General features: G+C 42.1%; 1 protein-coding gene across 1 annotated transcript; it reads right to left on the bottom strand.

The window, feature by feature from the left end:
* Nucleotides 1-12022: 12022 nt before the first annotated feature.
* Nucleotides 12023-22341, bottom strand: TIMM21 (translocase of inner mitochondrial membrane 21). The gene is made up of 6 exons (XM_076330074.1): nt 21837-22341; nt 19919-19981; nt 19721-19818; nt 18281-18354; nt 15616-15721; nt 12023-15521 (listed from the first exon to the last, which is right to left on the bottom strand). Exons 1-6 carry the CDS (start codon nt 22132-22134, stop codon nt 15429-15431), a joined length of 732 nt encoding a protein of 243 aa, XP_076186189.1. The 5' UTR covers nt 22135-22341; the 3' UTR covers nt 12023-15428.
* Between the last annotated feature and the right edge of the window lie 2842 nt (nt 22342-25183).

The following is a 25183-nucleotide window of genomic DNA, read 5'->3' as shown; positions in this document are numbered from 1 at the left end:
CAAGAAAATAATATATATCTGTTTAGCATTGCACACTATTGTGACATTCTTCAAACAGTAATGTATTGGGCCATGCTGGAAATGCAGTCCAAACAAACTAAAGATGTGAATTGATATGGCATGAATCAAACCGCATTACACAGGATTATGTGGACACTGTTAGCCAGAATTACAGTGTCCTTAATTCAATCTGCTTTAGTTCTCCTTGGAAATTAAGTAAATGAAATTAAGGCCACTTTAATTTTTTAATTCTGAATGAGAATATCCACAAAAAAGTGTAAGGAAATTAAACTAATCCACCTCAAAAGACTCATTCACATGGCTTTTCTTGAGGGTGCCTCCAGAAAGGATACACTGATTCACCTGTGGACTTCAGGGAAGATTTTAAAGGCTGACACCTACAGCTCCTCTCTTCTCAGTTGTCATCTTCTCTCTGTGTTGCTGCCCAGAGTCAGCAGACGTAAACCTGTGTTCATTCCTTAGCTCACTGCTATAACTAAAACCACTCTTGGTTGCCACTGGGGTTCTGATTTTGGAAAATGAAGGTACATGATAGAAGGGTGGACACCTGGCAGGGAAAGTGCGATGGTTACTTTATATGCAATATCGCTATTTTTTTCTTTCCCAAAAGAGATAAAAATGAGGGGTTGCTTTATATTCACAGTCAGATTACGCTTGAGTAGTTGCATAGGCAAAGAAACTAAGACACAAAATGCTTAAGAGGTTTCTCCCTTATTAAAAGCATTTTCTAGTTGGAGAATGATTTTACAACCAGAGAGGGAAGCAAAGGCTTAAGAGGGGACGCAGCTTCAGCATCCAACATGGCAGTGAGCAGCTTAGTCACTGGGCTGTCCTGAGAAACACAGGCAGGACTGCCACAAGCGTGTCACCCAGAATTTTGTGACCACCTCTTGGGGAGCACCTCCTGTGAGTCTCTCATAAAGTGGTGAAGTGAAGCACCAAGCCAAGCGAAAGTACACAGACCTCTTGGTTTTTTTGACGTATTAACATGTGAGACTTTTGCAAAACAGGTCATGTCATGGGGGATATATGCAGCTTCTGGGTCACAAGATAAGGAGCTCAGCCTAGAAGGAGGTTTTGCAGAGGGTGACTGTGAGGTAATTTTATGATTAAGCTTATTCTTGGTTAGCTGATCCTGGACATGCCCCATGCAAGTGAGGGCATGCTGAGGAACATGCAGAAGGGGAAAACAGAAGTATGCATTAAAAAAAAAAATCTAGATGCTTCACTTGAATTTTCTTTGAGGTATGGGCTTGTCTTTGATGCTAATGCAGATCAGTTACCCTTACGTCTGTCACCTTTACTTTTTTTCTTATCACCTCCTTGGATTATGGAAGAAAATATTTATATCGTGTACCATGAGGCTGCCAATGAAATACATTCGTTAATTCTGTTTGTTTATCAGGGAATCACTGAAACTCTTTCCTTAACAGTTGTTTATGATGAAGTGTAGAAAATAGGTTGAAACTTATTGCCTAGAATGTTGAGCAAATGTACCGTGTTCAGATCAAGCACTCATAATTTTCTTTTTAATATGAAAATACGCTATATTCAGCATAAACTACGGTTTGCATTAGAAACTTCAGTTTTCATTACTTGGAACCGTAAGCCATGGGCCGTGAAACCATGACAGCACAGATCCACAGCTATTGATAGAGCTGCCGTAAGTGAAGTGCTCAGGGAGCACTAGTGTGTGGGGCAGTTTTTAAAAACTGCTATGGTCTAAAAATTGCTGAGGATGGGGAACTCCATCTCATTACTAAAAATGTCGAGTAATTAAAACAGATTGGGAAATAACCACCCTTCTTTGTACTTCCCTTTTTCTTTGCTTTTGCATGAAGGCTTCAAGGCAAAAGACCTGGCAGTGCAAAGCTGTCATTCTTTCATGTCTAGGAAGGTGGTGCTAAACTACAAATTATGGCAAAAGCCGAGGGAGCGTGTATTCTTTGCAGACAAAGAAGGACTTACTGATGGTAGCTACTGTTTCTTGAAATCCGGAAAGATTGTAGAGGGAATGTTGTAGGGAGTCAGAAAAAGGTGAATGGTCTTAGGGTGATATTATTTATCGTCTCCTAATAAAGTGCCCATTTCAGTGTTAGGAAAGCTCAGTCCTTTCTGCAGCATCCGTTACTTTTGTCGTGTGAGAAGAATCAAGATCTGCTCTCAACTTTGTGGCTTTTTTCCATGATTGGTGAGAATCTATTATGAAAACTCCTAGAAAGCTTAATTAATGTGCACGGACATGAAATAATGTAAAACTTTCAAGTGTTGACTAAAAAGATATTTGAAGTTGTAAGGGTTCCCACTTACTTCTGCCAACTTTTAAGCAAACGTTCAATGAGAGCCAGGTATGATGCAGCTGGACCTGCTATTTGCAGTGAAGAGATAGTCATCAATTATTGCTGTCCTTTTTGCTTGTGAACTACAGATGAGCAGATTATTGCTTTATTGTTCCCATATATTTGTTCACTCTTACAAATAATTTGCTCGTTGCCAACACACTTGAGTTTGTGGATTGTTCCCTGGCTGTTTGCTGCGATGTGCTGGTTAGTTTGGAGGCACAGGCTGTTGGGAGAGGCAGCAGTTCCTGAACAGGGATCATCTGCATAATCCTGGAGCCAAAGCAGCTGTAGATTAAGGTCTATGAGATGCATGCCTGAGACACAAACCTGCAAATTTCTCTTTGCAAATGTTTCACAATCCACTAAAAGTCAGCCGAGCGAGCAAAATCTCGACCAGTCTACCTGTTAGACCACTTGCAGTGTAAGGTAATATACCTGTGTTCAGCTGGGTCTTGTTTCCAGACCTGTTTTTGCTCCCTCCCTCTCACCTAGGGCAGTTGTGCTCGTAAGGGACTCGTGCTTACAGGCTCTGCACCCTGTACCTGTGCTCGGAGATGAGGAGCCGTGCTCCAGCCCCACCTGCTCCTCCCCAGCCAGACCCACTGGGTTAGTGAAAGAAACCTTTCTGAGGGGTTAAGCTATAAAAGGGCAAAATGAAAACCCTGCAGTACCATGCGATGGTTAGGCTTAAAATGTTCTTCCAGATCACATTTTGTAAATTACAGCATTGTCATTTACAGTAGGTGGCAGTTCAATGACTTTTAATTGCTATTAGTCATGCGGCCCGTCATATCGTGGAGCCATGTGTGTGCTCCCACTCACGGTGTGCAGTGCTATGGCTCCTGTTCGCATCAGAAGAAAGCTGCTCAGAGAAATGTATTTTATTCTTTATATGCATAAATAAATCCATACTTTCCTCCAGTGATGGGTTATGCATAAAACTCTCTGGTTTGCTCTGTTTTTTAATCTGAGCTTAAAAGTGAGCTTCTGCTTCTTGCCACATTATTTTTCAAGTCCAAAGAGCTTTTCACTAAAACGGGAGATGAATTGCAGCGCAGGGACATGGGATGTCCAGGAATAACAGGCTTGGGCTACTGGACACTTTGGCCCTTCATTATCAGCACTAATACGATCAGTTTCCTATGAAACTTCCTGTATAATCACGGATTCCTGAGGTATGGCCTGAGAGAAAGGTTGAGATCATGGGGTTTTTTTCTATGTTGTGACATATTACGTAATCATTTCTTTACTCATCACTTTAACAGACAGAAGTGATGAATTCTTCTTCCTGGAAAAATGCTTTCGAGTACCTTACTTGAAATGTGTTTAAGAAATGTGCTCAAGAGTTTCTGAAAACCCATCCCCCTGGATTTCTCAAACTCATTGTTTTGTTTTGAGGGCTCCTACCTACCTGCCCCGGCTTTCTGCAGCTTCAGTTTGTTACCTGATTCTTACAGCACTCATTTGGAGCACGTGATTATTATAGCAGAGAGAAAGACAAAAATACACACTCCGGGCCCACAGAAGGGATGGGTGATAGAATTTAGTTTAGAATCAGTATTTGCTGAGTTCCAGCCTTGTGCTTATTACTGGTTTATGTGATGCAGAAAATATCTGTATCATTACTGACAAGTCCTTATTTCTACTAAGTAAATTATTTCAGTGTGAAAGTGTGCTTCCCATGTAACCCTGTATGTTGTGGCAGTGATGTATAGGCAGTTCCAAAAATATCCACGTTATTTCTTGTCTTTAAAAACCCAGTGAGATCTGGACGGAGGTGCTGCAGAAATCATGGCCTGAGGAACATGTGTGGCATGCAGAGGTCTGAAAGACCGGCCTGCAGCTGGCCTGCAGCAAACCACCTCTTATTCCCAGGGGAGAGATCAATGACCCTTGAATTAGAGACAGGAACCTTCCCCGGGGCTCCAAGACTGAATAGAATATAGTTTTTAGAAAGCCATCAAATGTCTGCCATTTGAAAGGTGGAGACTCCCACAAGTATGACACCAGCAGGCACAGCAGCAAAACCCTTTACGAGTCATCACAAGGACCTCAACATGGATATGTATGTGCTGGTTGCTCCTGAACTCTACCGCAAGGTACAGCGATGTAACCACATCAGATTGGGCATATAGCAAAAGTATTTCATACTCTCACACAGCAAGGTTGCTCACTGATTATAATGTTTCCTGACAATGTTCATAGAAGTGTGTTAAATCTAAAAACATAGACTTCACTCCATGGAATATATACTCATTTTCTTGACATTATGATGGTTTCATATTTTAGAGTACTAGCTTTTCTTTGATCTTATGCACGTATGTGTTGATTATTTTGGAGATGCCATGTAGGAACATGACATCTTCACTTAGGAAGGACAGGGCCAGTCCTCCATGAAAAGGATGTCACTATGTCACATCCCTCGTGTGGGTGGTACAGCACGATGGCTAGCCTGTGGGTAAACAGGGCTGACTGTGACATTGGCAGTTGGTTTAGAATTAATACTTTCAACATGAAAAGTGCATGTTTTTACAAAACCCCAAAAAACAAATCCATATACTTTCATTTTGGTATTCCATCCCAAAGGCTGACAACCACCAGCAAATCATAGAATCATAGAATCATTGAGGTTGGAAAAGACCTCTAAGATCATCGAGTCCAACCATCGACCCAACACCACCATGTCCACTAAACCATGTCCCTAAGTGCCTCATCTACTCGTCTTTTAAATACCTCCAGGGATGGGGACTCAACCACTTCCCTGGGCAGCCTGTGCAGCACTATTTTTCTGGCCTTTACCATTCCAATGCAGGATGGAGTGAGTGATTATCGAGGAGAAACTGCCATCATGATTCACTCAGTGCAGGAGAGAAGATTAGAGTTGACTGGCTCTAATCTTAGCGAGTCACATAAGCACATAGTCACAAGTACAAGTAGCCATAAGTACAAGTCACATCCTTGTACTTATCTGATTTCTTCTTTTTAGTTCCCCTTGAAGTATTTGCCACCGAGAGATGTCTGGAGCTTTTGTAGATGTCAGTCGTTGAAGGTTTGGATGTGGTGCTGCACATCAGTTAAAAAATGAAGGGGTCAGTCTGACCCACCATCCAGAATTCACCACTTGTGAGTTCCACGTGGCTTATGCGGATCACAGTGATCTCAGCAACATCACCGGAGACCTGCTCTCCGCTATGACTTGGTCAGTAATGGTAGGTGTCTGTTTTTGAATGGCCTCAGAAGCTGGTTTACTTTGATGTTACATGAAAAGCTTACCAAGGTGAGGTCAAGAACATATATGCGCATATATATATATAGGTAGGTAGGTATTTCTATTACGTATACGTAATATACATTATATAACATATATGCTCTACATTATATATTTATATATGTTTATATGTATATGCATATATATGTATTTATGTAGAGACATATGCCACATCAAAATGCAAATAGTTGCAGAATGTGGCAGAGGGCTGGTTTGGATGACATTGTTCTTCGGGATTAATTGTTCAGTTTTTGATGGGGCAGGGATGAATTCCTTGACTTTTATTTTGCATATAAACCATCGTGTATCATTATGTATATTGATATAGTCATACCTCCAGATTTTCATAGGCAATACATTGAACAATATACTGCCGCTCTTTCATGTAGAAATCAGACACTCAGTAAAATTAAAATTATTTCCCTGAAATAATTTCACTTTATTTACCTTAACATATGGTAAAATATTTGGTAGCTGTAAGATTACTTATCATCCAGATGATGCTGAATTACAGGCTGTAGACATTGACTTCATACCACCTTTTAAGTGAGTCAGCATGATGGAAAAGTTGGAGAAAACCACAGGAGAAGAGCCGCCAGCTCTAGAAACCTTGGAAACTGAAGGTGTAATGTTTCTTCCTCAGCTTTCATTCTGCTAAATTATATATAGGTAAAGAAGAGAAATGCAGACATGGAAGTTAGGCGTAATATTTTGAAGGAAAAGAGAAATATATGTAGAGGCTGGCAGGACTCCCAAAAAAAGTGTTAAAAGAGAAATTCAGGGAAAAGAAGTGGGAAGAATACAAAAAATTAGCAAAGTAGGATATCTCTCATGGATGTTTTCAGGGGAAAATAATTGTGGCTTATTACGAGGCTTTTATGCTCAAGAAAGTTGATAGATACTTTCTGTTTTAAATCTTGAGATGTCTCAGCTATTTTTCTCCACCAATTTTATCCTTACCAGTGTCACACACCTGAACACGGTGCCTTTGCAGCCACATGGAAGAGGAGGGGGTGCCTGGACCTTGCCAGGTATCATGCTGAAAAGCAACTGGTGGCATTCTGCAAATCTGTGCTCCGCTATTGGGATTTGGCTTCGTGTTATTAAACATAAGGTAATGTATGGCCCCAGACAGCATACAAAATAGCAGTTCGCTTCCAGCTCCTCTATGGATGCTGTAGCACTAATGAAGCAAAGCAGATCTCAGGGAATATAGCCACGTATTTAGTATGTGTATACACATACTAAACAGCTGTAATAAGACATTGTTATGGCTGAAATTGTTACGGCTTTAGTGGAAAAAAAGAATTAGGATTGAAATTGCAAAACTACCCCATTCCTATAAAAAATGAAAACACGCTTGGATAAATGAAGGTTAATGGACTTAATTGTGGCGAGTAGTACAAGAAGGCAATTCATGCTAGAGAACATAACTGTGATTCAGATAAAGGGGAATTGTAATTAAATGGAGGTTGGATAAACACGATCATCCTGGAAAGTTTTCCCAGCACAGTACTGGGAGGCTTTACAACGCAGAGGTGGATGCGTGTATGTGATCTGGAAGTAGAGGCGCCACCGCCGCCAGCCTCCCTGGGTGCTCCACCGCTGCGGCAGGTTGCCCGCGCTGCTGCGCCGCACGGCAACGCAGACAACAACGCCAATAATTGGCAATGAATTGAGTTAATTTTGAAGTCTATTTTGCCCGCTACTGTAACTGGCGAGCGATCTCCCTGTCTTCATCCCAAACCCCAAGATTTCTCGTTCCTGCTGTTCCCCATTTCCACCCGCTGGGGGTGGAGCAGGCGGGTGGGAGTCTGGGTGCTGGCCACGGCTAACCTGCCACAGTATGGCTCTGGGCCGGAGAAGGTGAGGGCATCCCACCCCCAGCCAGAGGGACAGGGCTGCACGTGCTCTCCCCACACCCCCACCTCAGGCAAAAGCCTGTATCAAAGTACATACAACAAACTTTTATATAGACGGGTAAATATTTGTACTTGCCATATATGACAACTAAACCTGACATTTTCTATTAGTTTAAAATCCCTGGTATTTTCTTTTAGATGTACTGTGTCATCTCCTTTATGTAGTTAATCATAAGCTTACTTACTACACTTTTTCCATAAAATTTTATAATTTCATGCTCAAGAAAGTTGATAGAAAGATACTTTCTGTTTTAAATCTTGAGATGTCTCAGCTATTTTTCTCCACCAATTTTATTCTTACCAGTGTCACACACCTGAACAAAATTTCCATATTTTATGTGGATTTTTTATTTTATTATTTATTATTTATATTTATTCTTTTTTATTTTCCATATTTTATGTGGATATTTAAAATGAAATGTGGTAGTTTGATACTGAACACTGAGAGGATATAAACCTTTACCTGATCCACAGCAAGCAGAGGCCTTCCAAACTGAACTGCTTTACTGAAACAGGTACTTGTGCTTATTTCTTTTATTTGTTGAGTTACAACAGTTCCTTGATGACCTGTATGAGATGAAGGGAACCAAATGTACTCCTCCTAGGACAACCACAAGACTTCCAAACAACCTTTTTAATTTTTTTTCCTTTTCTTTCCTTTTACTTGCAAAATATTTTTGCTACATTTTCAACTTTTAACTATATATTATTATTAAGAAAATCTAAATATGCTGAATTTGAATACAGGATGGTATTAACTCACATGTTTCTGTAATTCCTATAGATTATTTTACGTAACACATACAGAATAAAAAAAACCTGAGAACTTCCTAAAAAAACCTATCAAATACTTCTGCTGTTCAATTATTTACAGAACAGTTTGGAATCATTGTTTCATATTCCTTGGTATATTATATCATAATGATATATATTCCCAGCTGCCTAAGGAGAATGTGCACTGGAGTTTTATAATTGTCTATTCTGAGCTAGTGAACATCTCTCTAGGGATTAGGCCTTTTTTTAAATAAAAAAAAAGGGGGGGGGATCTTTTTGCTTTCAAATTCCTGTTTTTCCAGTGCCGACTGTATTCTAGATCTTCAAGCAGACTTCCCAACCCCATATACAGAGGCCAGTTATGATCCCTTACTCTCATCTTTAAACTTGCTCCTTGAAACTTTTTATGCTTTAACCTTTTTTTTTAAAAAAAAAAATCTTTGTGCTTTCCTTATGTGTTTCCATCAGCTTACAGGCTGTAATGAATCCTAAAAGTGGGCTTTGACTCAAAATGTGCCCCCAATGTTTTTTGGACCTAATATTTAACAGGTTAGGTTGCTGATAATTTACACATCGGAATAATCCCCTGAGTATTAGGACGGAGGGCATCCCTTGTGATAGTGAGATGAGGCTGAGAACAAAGTGAATTGAAAATAATTGTGAAAACTCCCAGCACATCTTCATTGTCTTTTTATTTCTGCAGTTGGCATGTGATACAATAAGTGTCTTACGCACATTTCTGTCTTCTCTGTCTGTTAAGTGAGTTTGTTGAAGTTTCTTGTATCAGACATGCCTTTATTTGCAACCATTCCCAAGATCATGACTCCATTGCCTAAATCGTTTGTTGAAACTTGATTTCCATGCTGGAATTATTTATGTATCAAGGTCATTTTTAAACTCAATCAGTCATGCACAACAACATTTTTCTTTCCCAGTCTAAAATTCATTTTCTTTGCATGACCTTCTGTTTACTGAACCTTAGTAAAAGAGTAGTCATTTTTTGATATTTTAAAGTTTTCGCAAAATTAATTTCCTGAAGGTATATTTTTTTTGTTACGGTACAGCAAGTACACGCAGGACCTAGACTCAAATAGAGGTCATGTAGATGACAGAGTAACATTATTATTCCCACAAACCAGCTCTAAGGATGTTGGCTGCCTATACTATATACACAAGTTTTGGCATCCACAAAAATGAAGGCAGAGATGGGAAAGCTAAGACGAAGTTGCACACCTACCTCAAATACATTTTGAGTAGTCTGCCATACGATGTTTCTGGAAAAACAGCTTTTCACTGGTGAGTGACATATTTTCATTTTCTAAAGGAGAACGGGGTTTTGAGCATGTATGTATTTATTAATTCTGCAACGATCAAAACTTAACTCTGGAAAATGTGTTTAATTTCCATGAAAATGTCATTGTTTTGGCTCTGACTTCCCGGCAGTTATTTTTTTCCACAGCTTTGGTAACAATAACATGACAGTTTTAGATCAGAAAGTAACTGGCATGTGCTATAATTTTGTGCTTTTCCAGAGAAAAAGAGGAAAGAGCTTTAAAAAGGAAACACTGAAATGTTTGTTGCTTGTGTTTACCAAAAAGTGACGGAACCTTCCAGCTACTTTGTTTTCTCCCCAGCCAAGCATCATCCAGTGAGAGGACAGAGCAGTCTGAGCTCCTTGCCATGCAGAAGGAGCTCTGCACGGCTTTTACTGGTAGCACAACGATCCAGTGAAGCAGGGACAACTTTTTAAGGAACAATCTAGGCTAACAGTCTTCAAAATTACAACAGGGGTGTTCTAAAACACTATGTTTAAACTCAGTGAACACAGTTGTTCTCCTCCACTGCAAAACTACGACCAGGTAAAGTAGTATTGCAGAAGAGAACAATGTTCTCTAAACCGCATGTCTTGCTGGACTAATCTTCTTCACCTAATGTTGATGAAGGTGTCCCCATATATTTGCTTGCTTTAAACAGGATTTGAGAAAATATTTTTTTAAACATGGATCCCAGCTTGGTCCAGAGGGACCGACAGAACTTCAGCCTCACAAGGAATATGGAAAGAAGTAACTAGTTCCCACAAGGCTTCTATGTTAACAAGAGCCGTTTAACTTATTTTTCTGCAGCCAAACTACATACATATAAAACTTTAATACCCTTGAAATCTCATGGGTCTTAAATAACCTGGCTGATGATAGGTATCTGTCTAGGAGGAAGATGACAAATCAAGCTATGAAGTTCCTTGTTTTTCTTCACTGAAGAGATTTTACTAGAAAAAGGATTTCCCAAAGCTTTCCTCCACTGAGATTTGAAAGCATTTAGGCCTTGTATTTGTCATTTGTCCAAATTAAGAACGCTAATATATCTAAGCCCAGGTAAAGGTGGATTTCTTCTGCTGCTACTTTTATTTTGCCTTCACTTTAAGTATATTGTCAGCTTTTTCACAAAGCAGGAAAAGTTGTTTCCTTCAGAGCTATGTCCCCCCATTCCAGACATATAAAGAAAAATACCCTCGTATATCTGTTTAGCTAGCGAGGGGATGCAGGCAGTAAAAAAAAATAATGAGAACCACTTTATGGACTGAGGACATCCTGATAAATACTACTTCTAGATGTAGACAAGATGGGAAGGAGAGAAGTTTAAATGGAATATTATGTTTTTCAGAACATTTTGAAGGTAACGATATTTAAGGCTAGATAGTTTTCTTAAAGAGACACCAGTGAAGGTCTCACTACCATTTGGCTTCCTGAACATTTTGTACATGTATGCCCATCTCTTTTACTGTTGCATTTAGCTAGCATTTTGGTAACAGGGCTTGAAAACAAAGCGTACTGATGGAGTACACTACTTCTTGAGCACTTTAGTTATTCCACAGTAAAGGCAGCTTTAAAGGAAATACCAAATGTTCTCCTGAAATTACAGGAGAACATTTCTAGAGCTCAAAATCCCCTCCATTTATGTGGCCTTCTGCCAACAGGAGAGCAACTAGCACTGCATAGTAAAAAGACCACCTGTGTCACACAATTCATCCAGGGGCACAGCCCATGTCACCGATCATAAATATGTGAAAGTCAGAAGCTAATTACAGATACAGATCTTTCTCCCTTTTCTCTGTGGGGGTGATGATGTTGAGGGAGGTGGCCAAGAGGAAAGGAGGTTGTCAGATATAGGGCTGCAAGTGTTATAGCTCCCCTAGTCTGTGAATAACTTTTAGTCCTAACCGTGGCAGGGTGCGTAATGCAGCTTCAGCAAAGAGGATGACTGAAGGCACCCTGAGAGAGCTCTGTACCCCTTCCCACCAGGGGGGAAACTGACTGACTTGCTATGTTCCTTGGGCTCCAACAAAATAAAAGAGGGTTAAGCTTTAGTTAGGAAAGAGCAATTAGCAGTTCCTGGAGATAATTATAATTTTACATTTATAATGCAGTTGTATTTTTCCAAAATCTTATCCTGCCTCTCTACTATTCTGCTATTTACAAAGCAGGATGATATACAAAGATGATTTATATACGATATACTCCTCTACTGCGGCTTTTTTCCAGCCTGTGAGATGTTTTGTTTGTTATGAAGTGTATGGAGGGTGCCACTATGGCTGTGTATCCTGCTGCTTTTAGCAAGTGTGTTCACCCACCTGCTTTCTTGCAACTCCACAGGAGAAAGATGAGTTGTGAAAATGACAACAGTGCACTCCATGTAAGTACAGGATGAGAAACATTTTATTTATAACCCTGTCATATTGGGGCTACCCTAACCAAAAATAAGCTTGAAAGTAATCCCCTGACTTGTTTCTCTGGATTCTCCAGTTTCTTGAAATGCAGTGTATAAAACAGAGGTTTGTACTTTGCTTTTAGACAGTCACAGCATCATCGAGAAATTGTGAAGGTCAGTTGCACTGTGGACACCTCCACATCCATCCGTGCCTTTTAAATTACACTCGTGTCTCTTCCTTATTGCCAGTTTTGGTCTGTCTCCATTTTTCTCATACGGGTCTGGACTGGCTGCCAAAGGGCCAGACAGAATCATTACGTAGACTTTGCTAAGACTTCTTCTGACACCTGTAACTGTAGCATTTATTCCCAGCTAGGGAGCATGACACTGGGGCCTGACACAAATGCCGAAGCGTGACAAGGGCGCTCAGTGCAAGAACTATGGTACTGACAGCTTTACGGACAACTTTAAAAACTTCTGTTCTGATGTCTCAAAGGGACCAAACAACCAAGGATCTGATTTCCAGATAGACAGTTCTTTCACACAACCCTTGAAATACATTATATTTCTCTGTGTTAGGAAGTCCTTGCTACTGAAAAAAAAGGTAAATAAATCTGGTTGCAAATAATCAAATTCTTAGTCTGTCTTCTCAAGCTGAAGCCAAACATACACATTAACCCCAATGGCCAATTCTTGCTGTTTTACCACAAGCCTGATGCAGAATTTCACATACCTGCACTGTTGGAAAAACATCATTATGTGAGGTCATCATCTTTTCCTTCCCAGAAAGTTTCTAGTCCTGACAGTTTCTTTCTTCAGTGCAAACAACACTCTAAAACAAGACAAAAGTAAACCTAACGGCTGGCCTCTTTACTGTACCTATACCATTTACTATAAAAAAAAGGTTTTTTACATCTTGCTTTAGGAAGTACTCCTTTCTCCAGCAGTGAAGTCCACTGAAAACAAGCCACAGCTGGATTAATAAGGAAGCAAAGCTGGGATGCAGTTACAGGAAAAAACCTACCCTGTCAGGTCTGTTGTTGACATGGAGGTTTACAATGGCTTTCAGGCAGCTTGATATGGTAGAAACTCATAAAGGAAGGGCAAATATAGTATTACATTTTCTAGTTTGAACTGTGTATTTTTATATAGTCTTGCTTTGTAAAAAGTGAAGAATGATTACATTTCATCAAGGTATAGTACGGGCTTAAGGCTAGTAATCTTAGTATTAAACTTACATAGCTTGCAAAATTTCTGATGTGCTCTGACAAACTTGCTCTGCCTTGCATTCGTGACAAAACTCTTGCAGAGGTGGTTGTCAGTAACCGCCTGGTATGACACATGCTTATAGCAACTGGACATAAGTGGTGGCAGGTAAACGTGATATGTAACGCTATCAGTCAGTACTGCAGCAGGTTGCAATGAAACAATGAGGGCCTCAGATATTTTCTTCTTCTTTTTTTTTACTGGGTTATAAATCAATTAGGTTGGTTTGAAAATTTCTTCTGAAACAAAAGTTTTGCAAGTGTGATGCTAAAAATTGGGAAGAGTCATAAGCGTAAGTTGTAAGTCAAAAGGTGTTATTGACTCTACCGCTTTCAAGAAAATAACACGAAGGACAAGAGTCAATAGCTTTCATTATTTAAAGACACCTTTCCAGGTGGACATTAATGATGTCAATAACTGTAGGTAAAAATAAAAGTTTATCAGTTACTTCATGGCGATGTATCAAGCACCACAACCATTTCTCATACGTACAATAGGGAGCCACCGACACAGACTTCCATAGCTTTTGACTATGTGTAAAATCGTGGGCTTGTTAAGTCTTGACAAGCATCCACCGAGGGATGAAAGCAAGCAAATTCATAACTCTGCTGAAACTAACGGATATGAAATCACTCTGGTCAATCTCAACTGATGTTTGAAGTTTTGTAAAACTCCCTTTGGCCTGCACAGTAGAAGTCAGTTACATCGTATACAGTGTACAAAACTCCAAAATGCCTTGCAGCTTAACACAGATTGACACTGGCGGCTGCTCTGCTGCAACATGTGGTTACTCTGCTCTGCTCACAAACTGGGACGACTGCGTGATTCCTCTTCGTTGGGTACTTTCAAACAATATGAGGACCCGACTGAAGTCAAGGTTGTAGTGCTTAATATAAAGCAAAGTTATCCAGGTCTAACAAAGTATTATGTTCAGTTGCTATGGTTATGCAAATGAGATTACTGGGAGACAGATGAACAGGATGGCTGAAGTCCAGTGAAGTGTTACTAAAGGTCTATATACGCTATTTGTGGCATGGTATGAGGGAATATTGTATGAACTTTAGAACAGTCCAAATGTACCATTAAATGAACTGATAATAAGGGCTGATAACTGAACATCATTGTGTGCTTAATGTAGGGATAATTAACTAGTGAACTAAAAAGCTCGTAACATGATAGCTAACTACAGAAAAACGCATTAGTTGGTGTCTAAGAAAGTGGTTAAATGTTAAGAAGCTAAAGCTTGAAATTTTTTGGTTGGTGCTGCTTGACAGATGGGCACGACCGGGTCCGACTATTAATACACAGGGTTATGCTTGCTATCTGCCATGCTGCACTAAGGAAGAAACCCAGGTGAGAAATTTGGTCATGAGTCGAGCTTTTGAGTTTGGGTAAACCTATATGAATCTGATTCCCAAAGATTTAGATGAGTTAAGTTAATGGAAAAACTGTGGGCAGTGCTGAGCAGCTACAACACTGTCATTAGTTAGTGGAGCAGCATGGCAAACGTTGGAAGGGGCAGACAGTACTGCTGTTCTGTGTGCTGTTAATCTATTTAGAAGATACCAATATTGAAGTCTTTATCTTCAGTCATTTGCCATGGATGTGTCTCCACAATCCATATTCTTACATGCCTTTGGGCTAGATCCCATTTACATCACTAACATACATTCTTATTTTACCTTCTTATCTACACAAAGGCATCCAGAATGAAAACAGTGAGTTTGTCTACACTTAAAATACCACTTTCTTTATTGCAGTGCTAGTGGGAAATCCAAGCAAAGGAAGACAAAAACCTCCCCATCCAAACCTAAAATATTGGAAGACTCAGTTTTTGGGTGTGTAGAAGTATTATCCAGCATTAAACTGTTTATTATGAGCCATTATTTTCCTGTGTCAGAAGTATTTGCCATAAGCGATGGCTCTACTATTTTCCATTGGCTTCACTTCAAATCTTGTATCTGTTATTATGAAAGACCTTAATGGAGGCCCTGAGAGGCTACGTACATCCTGTAACACAACCCCAAAGCTGCAAGATACAATCGAGAACACCAAACAATTTATGTGTAGACTGGCTACACCAGTATCATCCAATACTCAACGAGATGAGGCGGCAACTTTGATTATTGGCTATCTGTTGTCTTCTATGACAATGGTTCTTCTAGGATAGGTGTCAACGTCCACAAATATGTAGCGGACCTCAAATCTTCCTCTTTCAGGATTCTGTAAGGAAAACAATTTCAGGCTCCGTTTTTTTCTCTTCGGTAGTTTAAATTCAAGATTAAGCTTGTCAGCTGTATCAAGCAATTGTACGTACCTCTTTCACTTCTACATGGACTGTTCCCCGCTTCCCTGGTTCAGAGCCCTCAATATAGAACTTCAAACGCATATGTTTCAGTCCATCCTTTACGTATTCAATGTGACTAAAAACAGCAAAACAAAAGAAAAAACCAACCCACCCAGCAAGGATACATATTATATGCTAGTTAAACTTCAAATTTAAACTTCTTCAAATTTAAACTGCATTCAGCTCTGGGGCCCCCAACATAAGGACATGGACCTGTCGGAGCAGGTCCAGAGGAGGGCCACAAAGATGACCAGAGGGCTGGAGCACCTCTCCTACGAAGAAAGGCTGAGAGAGTTGGGGTTGTTCAGCCTGGAGAAGGCTCCAGGGAGACCTTATAGCGGCCTTCCAGTACCTGAAGGGGGCCTACAAGAAAACTGGAGAGGGACTTTTTACAAGGGCATGTAGTGATAGAACAAGGGGTAATGGCTTTAAACTGAATTAGGGTAGATTTAGATAAGATATAAGGAAGAAATTCTTCACTCTGAGGGTGGTGAGGCACTGGAACAGGTTGCCCAGAGAAGTTGTGGGTGCCCCATGCCTGGAAGTGTTCAAGGTCAGGTTGGACGGGGCTTTGAGCAACCTGATCTAGAGGAAGGTGTCCCTGCCCATGGCAGGGGCGTTGGAACTAAATGATCTTTAAGGTCCCTTCCAACCCAAACCATTCTATGATTCTATGATTTAAGGAGCTGCTTAACTATTTTGTGAGAAAGTGTATTCCGATGCAGTCCTTATGCTACCATGGGTTCCTTCTCTACTGCTCTTCCCAAGCTTTACTGTGAGTGTATAAGGAGTAGCGGAGTTAGAAGAAAGAACTAATTAGCAGTTGAGGATTAACACTTGAAGTGCTTAAATGTCCTCACACCAGTCCTCCCCTCAAAACTCAACAGCAATCCAATGGCTGAAGATTCTGGAATTTCCCTGTATTTATTCTAAAGAACCCCCAGATTCAGAGCCTGACATCTAGAAAGGAACGCCCAAGACTGTCAGGGGTTTTTTTAGGCACTTAAACTAAGTTACCAAGCCAAAACACACAAAGAATGTTTTGTCACCTTAATTATCAGGTTGGTTAAATCACATCAAAACAGTTTATTGTATGCTTTACATATTTTGGCAATAATTTTGTTCTACTGAAGTTGTGTAACTTTGGTGCTGATATCAGATCTCCAACCTAACTGCTGATATTTAGACTGGAGTTAGGTTATGCTCAAATGTTAGATAAATAGAAAGGTCATGTCGCTTTCAAGGTCACCAATTCCAGAAACTAATGGTCAAACTAGAGTTCTGGTGCCAATTTGTTTCCTACTGAAATTACTAACTGCTGCATGCTACCAAGCTCTTATTTCCATCAGTCATGCCCAGATACACACTATGAATTAAACTTCCAATACAGTTTAAGGTGAAATGATGGGTTACAGAGAACAAAGATAAATGAAGAGCCTTACTGCAGTAAATTCACATTCAAGGTGTTTATACACAAAAAAAATCTGTAAACTTTAGAGACATTTAAGGTCATCCTTATACTGCAGACACAAATGCTACAATCTTAGAAAGTCCTCAGCTCAAAAATTTATTTAAAATACTAGACTTTCAAAATGATGGAAATGAAATACTAGGAAAGCTGGTAGTACCTTTAGTTATTTACATAGTTTGTTTTACAGACAGATGCTTAAAACATTTGTGCATATCCCTTTCATTTAACAGCTCCACTTTAAACACTCTTTCACAGAGTCTGGTAAAAAGATAAACTTCCACCAGTAAAAATCACCTTCCTCTGGGAAAAAAATTCTCAATTTCATGGTTCAAGTTGTGTATCTGGGCTTATGTGTCCCATCCTATATGAAACCTCCTTAAATAAATTCACGTCAAAGAACCCAATAACGACAAAACCCCTATTGGGTTATAGCGCAGGGAGGATTTACATTTTGTAAGAATTAGTTCTGTTGTTTCCCTCAAAAGGAGAATAATAAATAGACACACTCATGAAAGGTTTAGGTGAGAGACGTTCTGTTAAACACATAGGAGAGATGTGGCCTCAAGTACCAAAAAGCAATATAAGAAATGGGCAGTCAATACTGCATATCAGCTCGGGGCAATAGTCGCTGCAGTGACTACAACCTGTACAGCCAGACCCAGCACAGCTTTAAACAGAGCAAGCTGGATTCTTGAAAGTCTGAAAGTTAGTACCTCCTGCTCTTTCTGGCCTGATAAGAACTACTGCTTCAAAAGGAGAAAAACTCTCAAAGAACATTTTTTTGCAGAACAATTTTACTCTATTTGAGGGTTTCAGACTGTAAACTTCAGTCAGATCCCTGCTCCCCAGATGCATGCCTAGGCCTCTGTACTACTCTCTTCATACTCGTCCTATTTTTTGGAGAGACCGGTTCTACGTTTACCATGCTGACCATTGCTTGTTTTGAGGCACTCAGAATTGCCGTTTTATATTGTATGTGCACTGTATTTAGTGGTATGTGCCACACAAAGAGGTACTGCAAAAAACTGCTTTCATTTTCACTCAGAAGTGACAGGGTGCATTACATATAGTTCATTAATCTAGATCTAACTTGCTATGATGTGACCCAAAATGCCTTTGCTGTGCAAAAACTAGTGTCTGTATGGGGCAAACACCAAAGGGCACCTGACAAGCTGTCGTCTTCCTCTTCTTGTTGTCTCCCCATAACCTTTAATAGATTCACCAAAAACACCAATTATCTACAAGAGAAAAGAAGTCTGAGTTGTCAGAAGGTACCGCATTCAAACAGATATTCCAGTATCAACTCATGCCCCTCCTGTGAGTGCATTTTCTTTCAACGACATGCCCCTTGTCAGTCTGATGTGTCAAGAATAGAAGAGTTTATGAAAGAAAACAATGTAAGGAAAATTCCTCTGTATTTCAGTGCTTTTCTTTACAGTCACATAGTAAATGTCTAAAATAAATCCTAGTAATATCTTCCATTTGTACCGTTCCCTGAGATTATGACATTTTAATCTCTCTTCTTACTGTATATTTTCTACTTTACTGACATTTTGTGTAAAAAGGAAAAAAAAGCATGCAATATCCAAGGCATCTTGTCTCCTCCAAGACAGTATGTTTCAAAGTTTAAAATGCAAATGCACTCCCCTTCACATTATCGAAAAAACACTACTGTTTAAGAAATTAATTTTTTTTTTTTTTCAGATCTATAAAGCCAGACCAAATTAACCTAGTTTTAAACTTTAAAGTTGGTTAGAAAGAGAGGGTGATTTTTACTGTATAAATACTGGAGAGAAGTTTTAATTCTACAAACTTTTTCCAAAGCAGTCTTCATTTTTATTCTAGTGACAACTTGTCACTTCATTTCTAGGTTATCCTCAGTGGCATCTGTGGCAACCTTGTTTGAAAGCTATTCCATGCATTTCTTGTTTTGCCTGAAGTAGTGGTTTTTAAAATCTAGTTTTAGATTGATTTTTGTTTACATCTAGCTATCTTATGTGACTGTGTGATCACATGGCTGTTCTCTTTCTCTTTTCCTGTTAGCCACAGGAATGCTAACCGTGTTTCAAATTAAGAGTTTAAATTCCTGGATACTATGCAGTGCTTTGCAGAATGATGGAACCCTAGTGAAGTGTCACAACAGAAAAACTGTGCTGAGGAAACGCAGGAGGCTAGATCTACAAAACTTAAGCGGGACCAGTTGCCTCCCTGACCAGCAGAACTCCTTAAGGACTACATTTAGTAGGCACTCAGGTATGTCTATAAGACTTTCTGTATGGAGACAGAAGCACATGCTCTGAAAGGGCAGACACTGTTGTTGCATCAGTTGTTGTGCTGTGGTACACTCACTTAACTTGGCTTTTAACAGGCTAATTCACTCAGGCTCAGTGCTTGCATTAACTTGTCCTAATAAAGGCTCCAATTTGGAGCTGACCCACCTCTGGCCAGCTAAAAGCACAGGCAGATCTGCTGGTGTTTGCCTGCTAAGCACCGCGTAGTCTTCCTGTAGATCCGCTTGTGAGATTCCTTGTGCAAACTTTTGACTCAAAGAGAGACAGTAACTACTGAGAAACATAAACTTATGACTAAGGTTCAAAAACCAACCTCAGGGTGAGATCTGCATTTCTCCAGGGCATGTCCATAGATCTTACTTGGACTAGAAGAAGAGAATAGCTCTTTAAAAATCACATAGAACAAACCACCTGTAACAGAAACAACATCAAATGGAATGAAAACTAATCAAATCAGATGGAATTAATGAAAAGCATCTTCTGATAAAAAAATATAATTTTTAAAATTAACCTGTAACACCAATTCCGACAAGCACCACAATAAAATAGGTAAAGTCTCTTCCAGCTTCTTTCACTGAAATAGACAGAAAACAACGCAGGAGTTAAAAACCTGGGTAGGAAGACTTGCATAGCTTTCTTATATAAATGCTCTTCTATTAGTCTGCAGCTCAAGTAACATTTTGGCAGAAGAAAAAATTCCAGCAACAGCTTCCATAATGCCTCATCACTAAAAGACCACGGAACGTCTCTGTGCTGGTTTGGGCTGGGGTAGAGTTCATTTTCTTCCTAGTAGCTAGTATGGGGCTATGTTTTGGATCTGTGCTGGAAACAGTGGTGATTAACACAGAGATGTTTTAGTTACTACTGAGCAGTGCTGACACAGAGTCAAGGCCTCTTCTGCTTCTCACACTACCCCCAGCGAGTAGGCTGGGGGGGCACAAGAAGTTGGGAGGGGACACAGCTGGGACAGCTGACCCCAGCTGACCAAAGGGATATCCCACACCATATGACGTCATGCTCAGCATGTAAAGCTGGGGGAAGAAGGAGGAAGGGGGGGATGACCAGAGTGATAGCATTTGTCTTCCCAAGTCACCGTTATGCGTGATGGAGCCCTGCTTTCCTGGAGATGGCTGAACACCTGCCTGCCGGTGGGAAGGAGTGAATGAATTCCTTGTTTTGCTTTGCTTGCGTGCGCGGCTTTTGCTTTACCTATTAAACTGTCTTTATCTCAACCCAGGAGTTTTCTCACCTTTACTCTTCTGATTCTCTTCCCCATCCCACCAGGGGAGAGTGAGCGAGTGGCTGTGTGGTGCTTAGTTGCCGGCTGGGGTTAAACCACGACAGTCTCTTATGCTGTGCAGAGCATATTTATATCTCTGTATTAAGCCTTATTATTTTCTGTTTTCCTACTAGATGTTTTCAAGACTCAGAATAGCACTTACTGCTACTTTTCGTGTACATGAGAGCTAGTTGTTTTTAAGAACCAATGAGGTGTATAGCACTGCAGTATTCAAGCTACCATATAAACCCACAATCACTGCAATCCTTACGCAGAGAGAGGGAGAAGTAAAAATAAAAAAGCATAAGCTTATAAATTGCACTGACTGAAAATAACTGATTTTATGAATTCTCAATCAAGTGAGCAATAAAAAGGAGGGGTATTAGACCAAAATATGTATGTTATTTATTGAGACCGTTAACTGCAGTTAATCTGATTAGTTTTGATCTAAATGTCAGTATACACTCCAAAAAAAAGTCATGAGATTCTCTGTTACAAAGTATTTTTGAGAACTTGGAAAGAGACTACTGATTTAAGTGATAAGGCATGCCTTTCAGTGAAGTGCAAATTACCAAGGAAACTTTAATAACCATTTTTCCTGCAACCTTCTAATCAGTTGAGGATGTTTTTCATAAACCTTTTCAAAGCACTTAGAATTTCTGAGGCTAATTACGTAGTCACCACTTTTCAGTGAAGTGAATGAGACCAACTAAAGTGACAGCCATCCTATAAAGAAACTAGTACCACAGGTAGAGCTTTTGACAACTTTGCTGGAAGTAAACTTGTTTTAACAGCATCGAGATAGGTTGTGTGATAGGTTTTCCTTCTGAAAATGGAAATGAGAGGCTATTACATTTTATCCCTGATGTGAGCTAAACACTAAATTAACAAGTTGTTTGGAAGAAGTCACAAAATTTCTGTTCTGCTTGTGCAATACATACACTGAAACGTATCAACTGCTGCAAACAATACGGTGTGAAAAGGAAAGAGCTTGTTGGGTTTTCTGAGCATTGTTTGTTTTTCGGTTTTTTTCCCAGTTCCTGAGTTTTGGTGCTCTCAAAACTCAGCAGCTGCAGCAGTAGTTTTCTCCGTGCCAGCCTCTGAGCAATGCTCAGTATTTGCACTCACGAGCGACCACAGCCCGTCTTACCTTTCTGCGCAGCCGACAGCAGAGTTTCTTCTTTCCGATCCCTTTGCACGGACACAGGTTTGCTATTATCGCCAGGTTTTTCAGATCTCGGCCCCCCCGCTTGCGTCCCGAGACTCTGCCGGGCGGCCCGGAGCAGCGGGGCGGGCTCCCCGAGGGGGAGCTGGTGCCGCCACCTCAGGCAGGGCCCCGGCCCCGGCCCCGGCAGCGCCCAGCCGGGGGGAGCGAGCAGCCACCTCACCAGGGAGGCCCGCACCCGCTCGCCGCGCTGCCCCGCCCGCGCAAGGGAGGCGGGCAGCATTGCGGGGCACGGCTCCCAAGCGCCCTCACGGAAGTACGGCGGAGGCAGCCGAGCTAAACGGAAAGTTTCTGCCGCTCGCCACCGTTCTCCCGGGGGAACCCTCGGGGAAGAGTCAGGGCAGCCTCCCGCCCTGAGCGCGGCTCTGCGGCCGGTGCTTCGGGTCAGCAGACCCCATTTCCCTTTACCGGCCGACAGCCGCCGCTCACCGTTGCCCCGGCAGAAATCTCGGGGGTGGAGGGGAAGAAAGCAGCAGCGGGCCCTGGGAGCGGTAGTTTGAACAGGCTCCCTCTTGCGCCCGCCGCTAGGAACGGCTCCCAGCAGGATCACTACAGCGACCGCCATGCCGAGCGCCGCCACAGCCCGCCCTCATGGGGCGGGGACCCGCCGGCCGTTAAACGGTGGGGGCTGCCCGCGGCGTCGTGCACCTGCGGTCCCGATCACCCTTTTTAAGCTGGTTTTTTCCAAATTGTTTTTTGATCTTGCACACATAGGTGCGTAAAAGCGATGCCGTTGACGTTTTTGCGAACGGAGACCGGAACACCCGAGAAGACCGTACTCCGGCTTCCCGGGGAACGGCGCACCGGCGCGGCGCTGGCTGTGGGGCGCGGGGGGGGAGGCTGACAGGGCGCCTGTCAGAAGCCCTGACGGGTTCATGGCGGGAGCCACTGCGGTTCCCCAGTGTATTAACGCTTTCCGTGTGCCCCACACCGCACTGCTTAGGAGCCCAACGCCGCCGCGGCGGGCACGGCGATGCGCGGCACTCATCCCCCGGGGCGGCGCGGGCAGCCAGTCCAGCCGCGCAGCCGTCCTAACCCGGCTCCATCCCGCTGGTGTATGCGGCGCCTGCTCCGGCGCAGGCTGGAAGCTCTCGGGGGAGGCGGTGTCCCTTCTCTCCAATTAAAAATAAACTTCTTAGGTACGAACACGAATTCCCGCAGGTTGCCTTTCCCTCGGGCAGCGACACAGCTACGGGGAGGAGGGGGCGAGCCCCGCTGCCTGCCTGCCTGCCTGCTTCCCCGGGGCAGCGCTCACGGGCGCCGCCTCTCCCGGGCTGGGCGCTGTCCCGCCCCGCAGTCCCACGTGGGAGGTGCAGCCCCCCCCCGCCCGCCCGGAGCGAAGCCGCTATCCCGCGGCGGAGCTGGCCATGGCGACGGGGCGCGGCAGGGCCCTGCGGCAGTACGGCCGCGGCGCGGCGCCGGCAGCCGACGTGGCGGCTCCTCCTCCTCGTGCCGCCGAGGTCGGGCCGCCGCAGCCTTTTACCCCTGCTGCTGTCGCCGCCGCCCCTCGGGCCGCCGGGCCCAGGTAACGGTCTCCCTGCCCGGCCTGAGGAGAGGCCGCCGGGAGACGTTGAGCGGGGAGCAGGGCTCTGCCGCCCCAGAGCTGCCTGCTTGTCCTTTGTCGTCTTGTGTGTGGTGGGGTGGTTTGTTTTCCCTTAACTCCCATCACTCCTCTGGGAAACCCCTTCCACCCACCTCACGGCTCTGGTTTCCAACTCTGAATTTGCCACAGCTCGGGCCTGCTCCTTCACGGCCATGGTGCTCTCCTCTCCCTCCCCCTGGCCCTAAGGAAGGGGATGTCTGTAGAGGTGATGCGCCTTGCGATAGGAAACACAGGCATTTCCAGGTGTACAAAAGGCCTAGGTTTAACGCACTGTTTTCTGTCTGGGTAGTGGGGCTTAAACTTGGGTATATGCTTGAGCTTAGAGGAGATAGGCTACTGCTTATTACGCTGTCTACAAAGTATTAGCTAGCATAGTGGCTGATGTATATATGTTCAGGGTAGTAAGGCCTTTGTAATAAAAGGGAGGATTTCATTGTGGAATGTGTGATTATCTTAATTCTTATAGTACAGGTTCAGCTTCCAAACATTTAAAGCACCAATCTTAGAAGCAAAGTTGAGAAAGCAGGTTTTTCTGCTAACCCATTTGTACAACCTTGGGTTTCATAGCCGTTTCATTCCCCCCCCCCTTCTTTAACCTGTAAATGGAATGGGTAACACCCACCTTTTTAAAAGACTTTGGAATTGTTAGCTGAGGAAAAAAAACATGTCAAAACATTACTGTCGTTTCTCTTTATCCCCAGGTGTGCTTTAACATTTGGAGAAGGAGACAGGTTTTGTCACTACTTACAACTTTCTATACGTTCTTTGAAATAGATTTGTTCCCTGACCAGCAAAAAAACAATAGTCACGTTGCGAGTACTACAGGGTATGAAAGTGAAAATACTGGTACAAAACAGTCCCACAAATTGAAAGCTAATGAAATAGCGGTTGAGGTTGTTGTGCCTCTAAGCAAGAGCATCTCAATTGTTACTAGAAATCTCTGAAGAGGGGGAGTAACAGCTGTCATCGATTTTTAACTTGGGCAGGCAAGCTTTGTCAATGCAGTGTAAAAGCATTTTGTTAATACTTAGCACACACAATACTTGAAAAATAGTTTATGCAATGGATTTGCTGTTGTTTCTTCATACCTTGAGAATATTTTTGTTTTGGAAGATGCAAAAATTCAGTACTTTTTTTGAAGTGAAGCTTACAAAAGAGGTAGATATTATGTCGAAGTTTTCAAGGCATGTGTAGGCAACGTTTCTCTTACTTCAGAAATTCTTTCCTGGGGTGAAGAAGGGGGGGATGCAAGAAGTGGTTAAAAAGAGAGCAAGAAGGACTGAGTATGGGCAATGCAGGTTATGCTTGTACCAGGTAAAGTGTGTTGCAAAATCCAGGATCCAGCAATTACTCCTGTGCCTGGAGTCTGTGTAGGTATGTCACTGTAGGGTATGCCCAAACTAGGTATCTTTGTGCCTTCAGCACAGACACAGGGCAGAATAGCCTGGGACGTGCTGCCCAGGAAGGTACAGAAGTGGTAGTTCTGCTGCTGTTGCACAGGACTTGTGTCTCTAAATCCTTTTAATGGCTTTCGAAAAATGCAGTTTGTTACAGCCTCATCTCAGCACCTAAGTGTACTTCTTGATAATAATACACGAGTAAAATATTTGCTTGACCTTCAGGGCGTATTTGATATACAGTTACTTTTTTGTAGTTGTTAATTTTGTTA

This window comes from Aptenodytes patagonicus, chromosome 2 (genome assembly GCF_965638725.1).
Source record: "Aptenodytes patagonicus chromosome 2, bAptPat1.pri.cur, whole genome shotgun sequence".
Lineage (NCBI taxonomy): Eukaryota > Metazoa > Chordata > Aves > Sphenisciformes > Spheniscidae > Aptenodytes > Aptenodytes patagonicus.
Note: the sequence above shows the minus strand (reverse complement) of the source record. Positions and strands in the feature narration are given on the sequence as shown.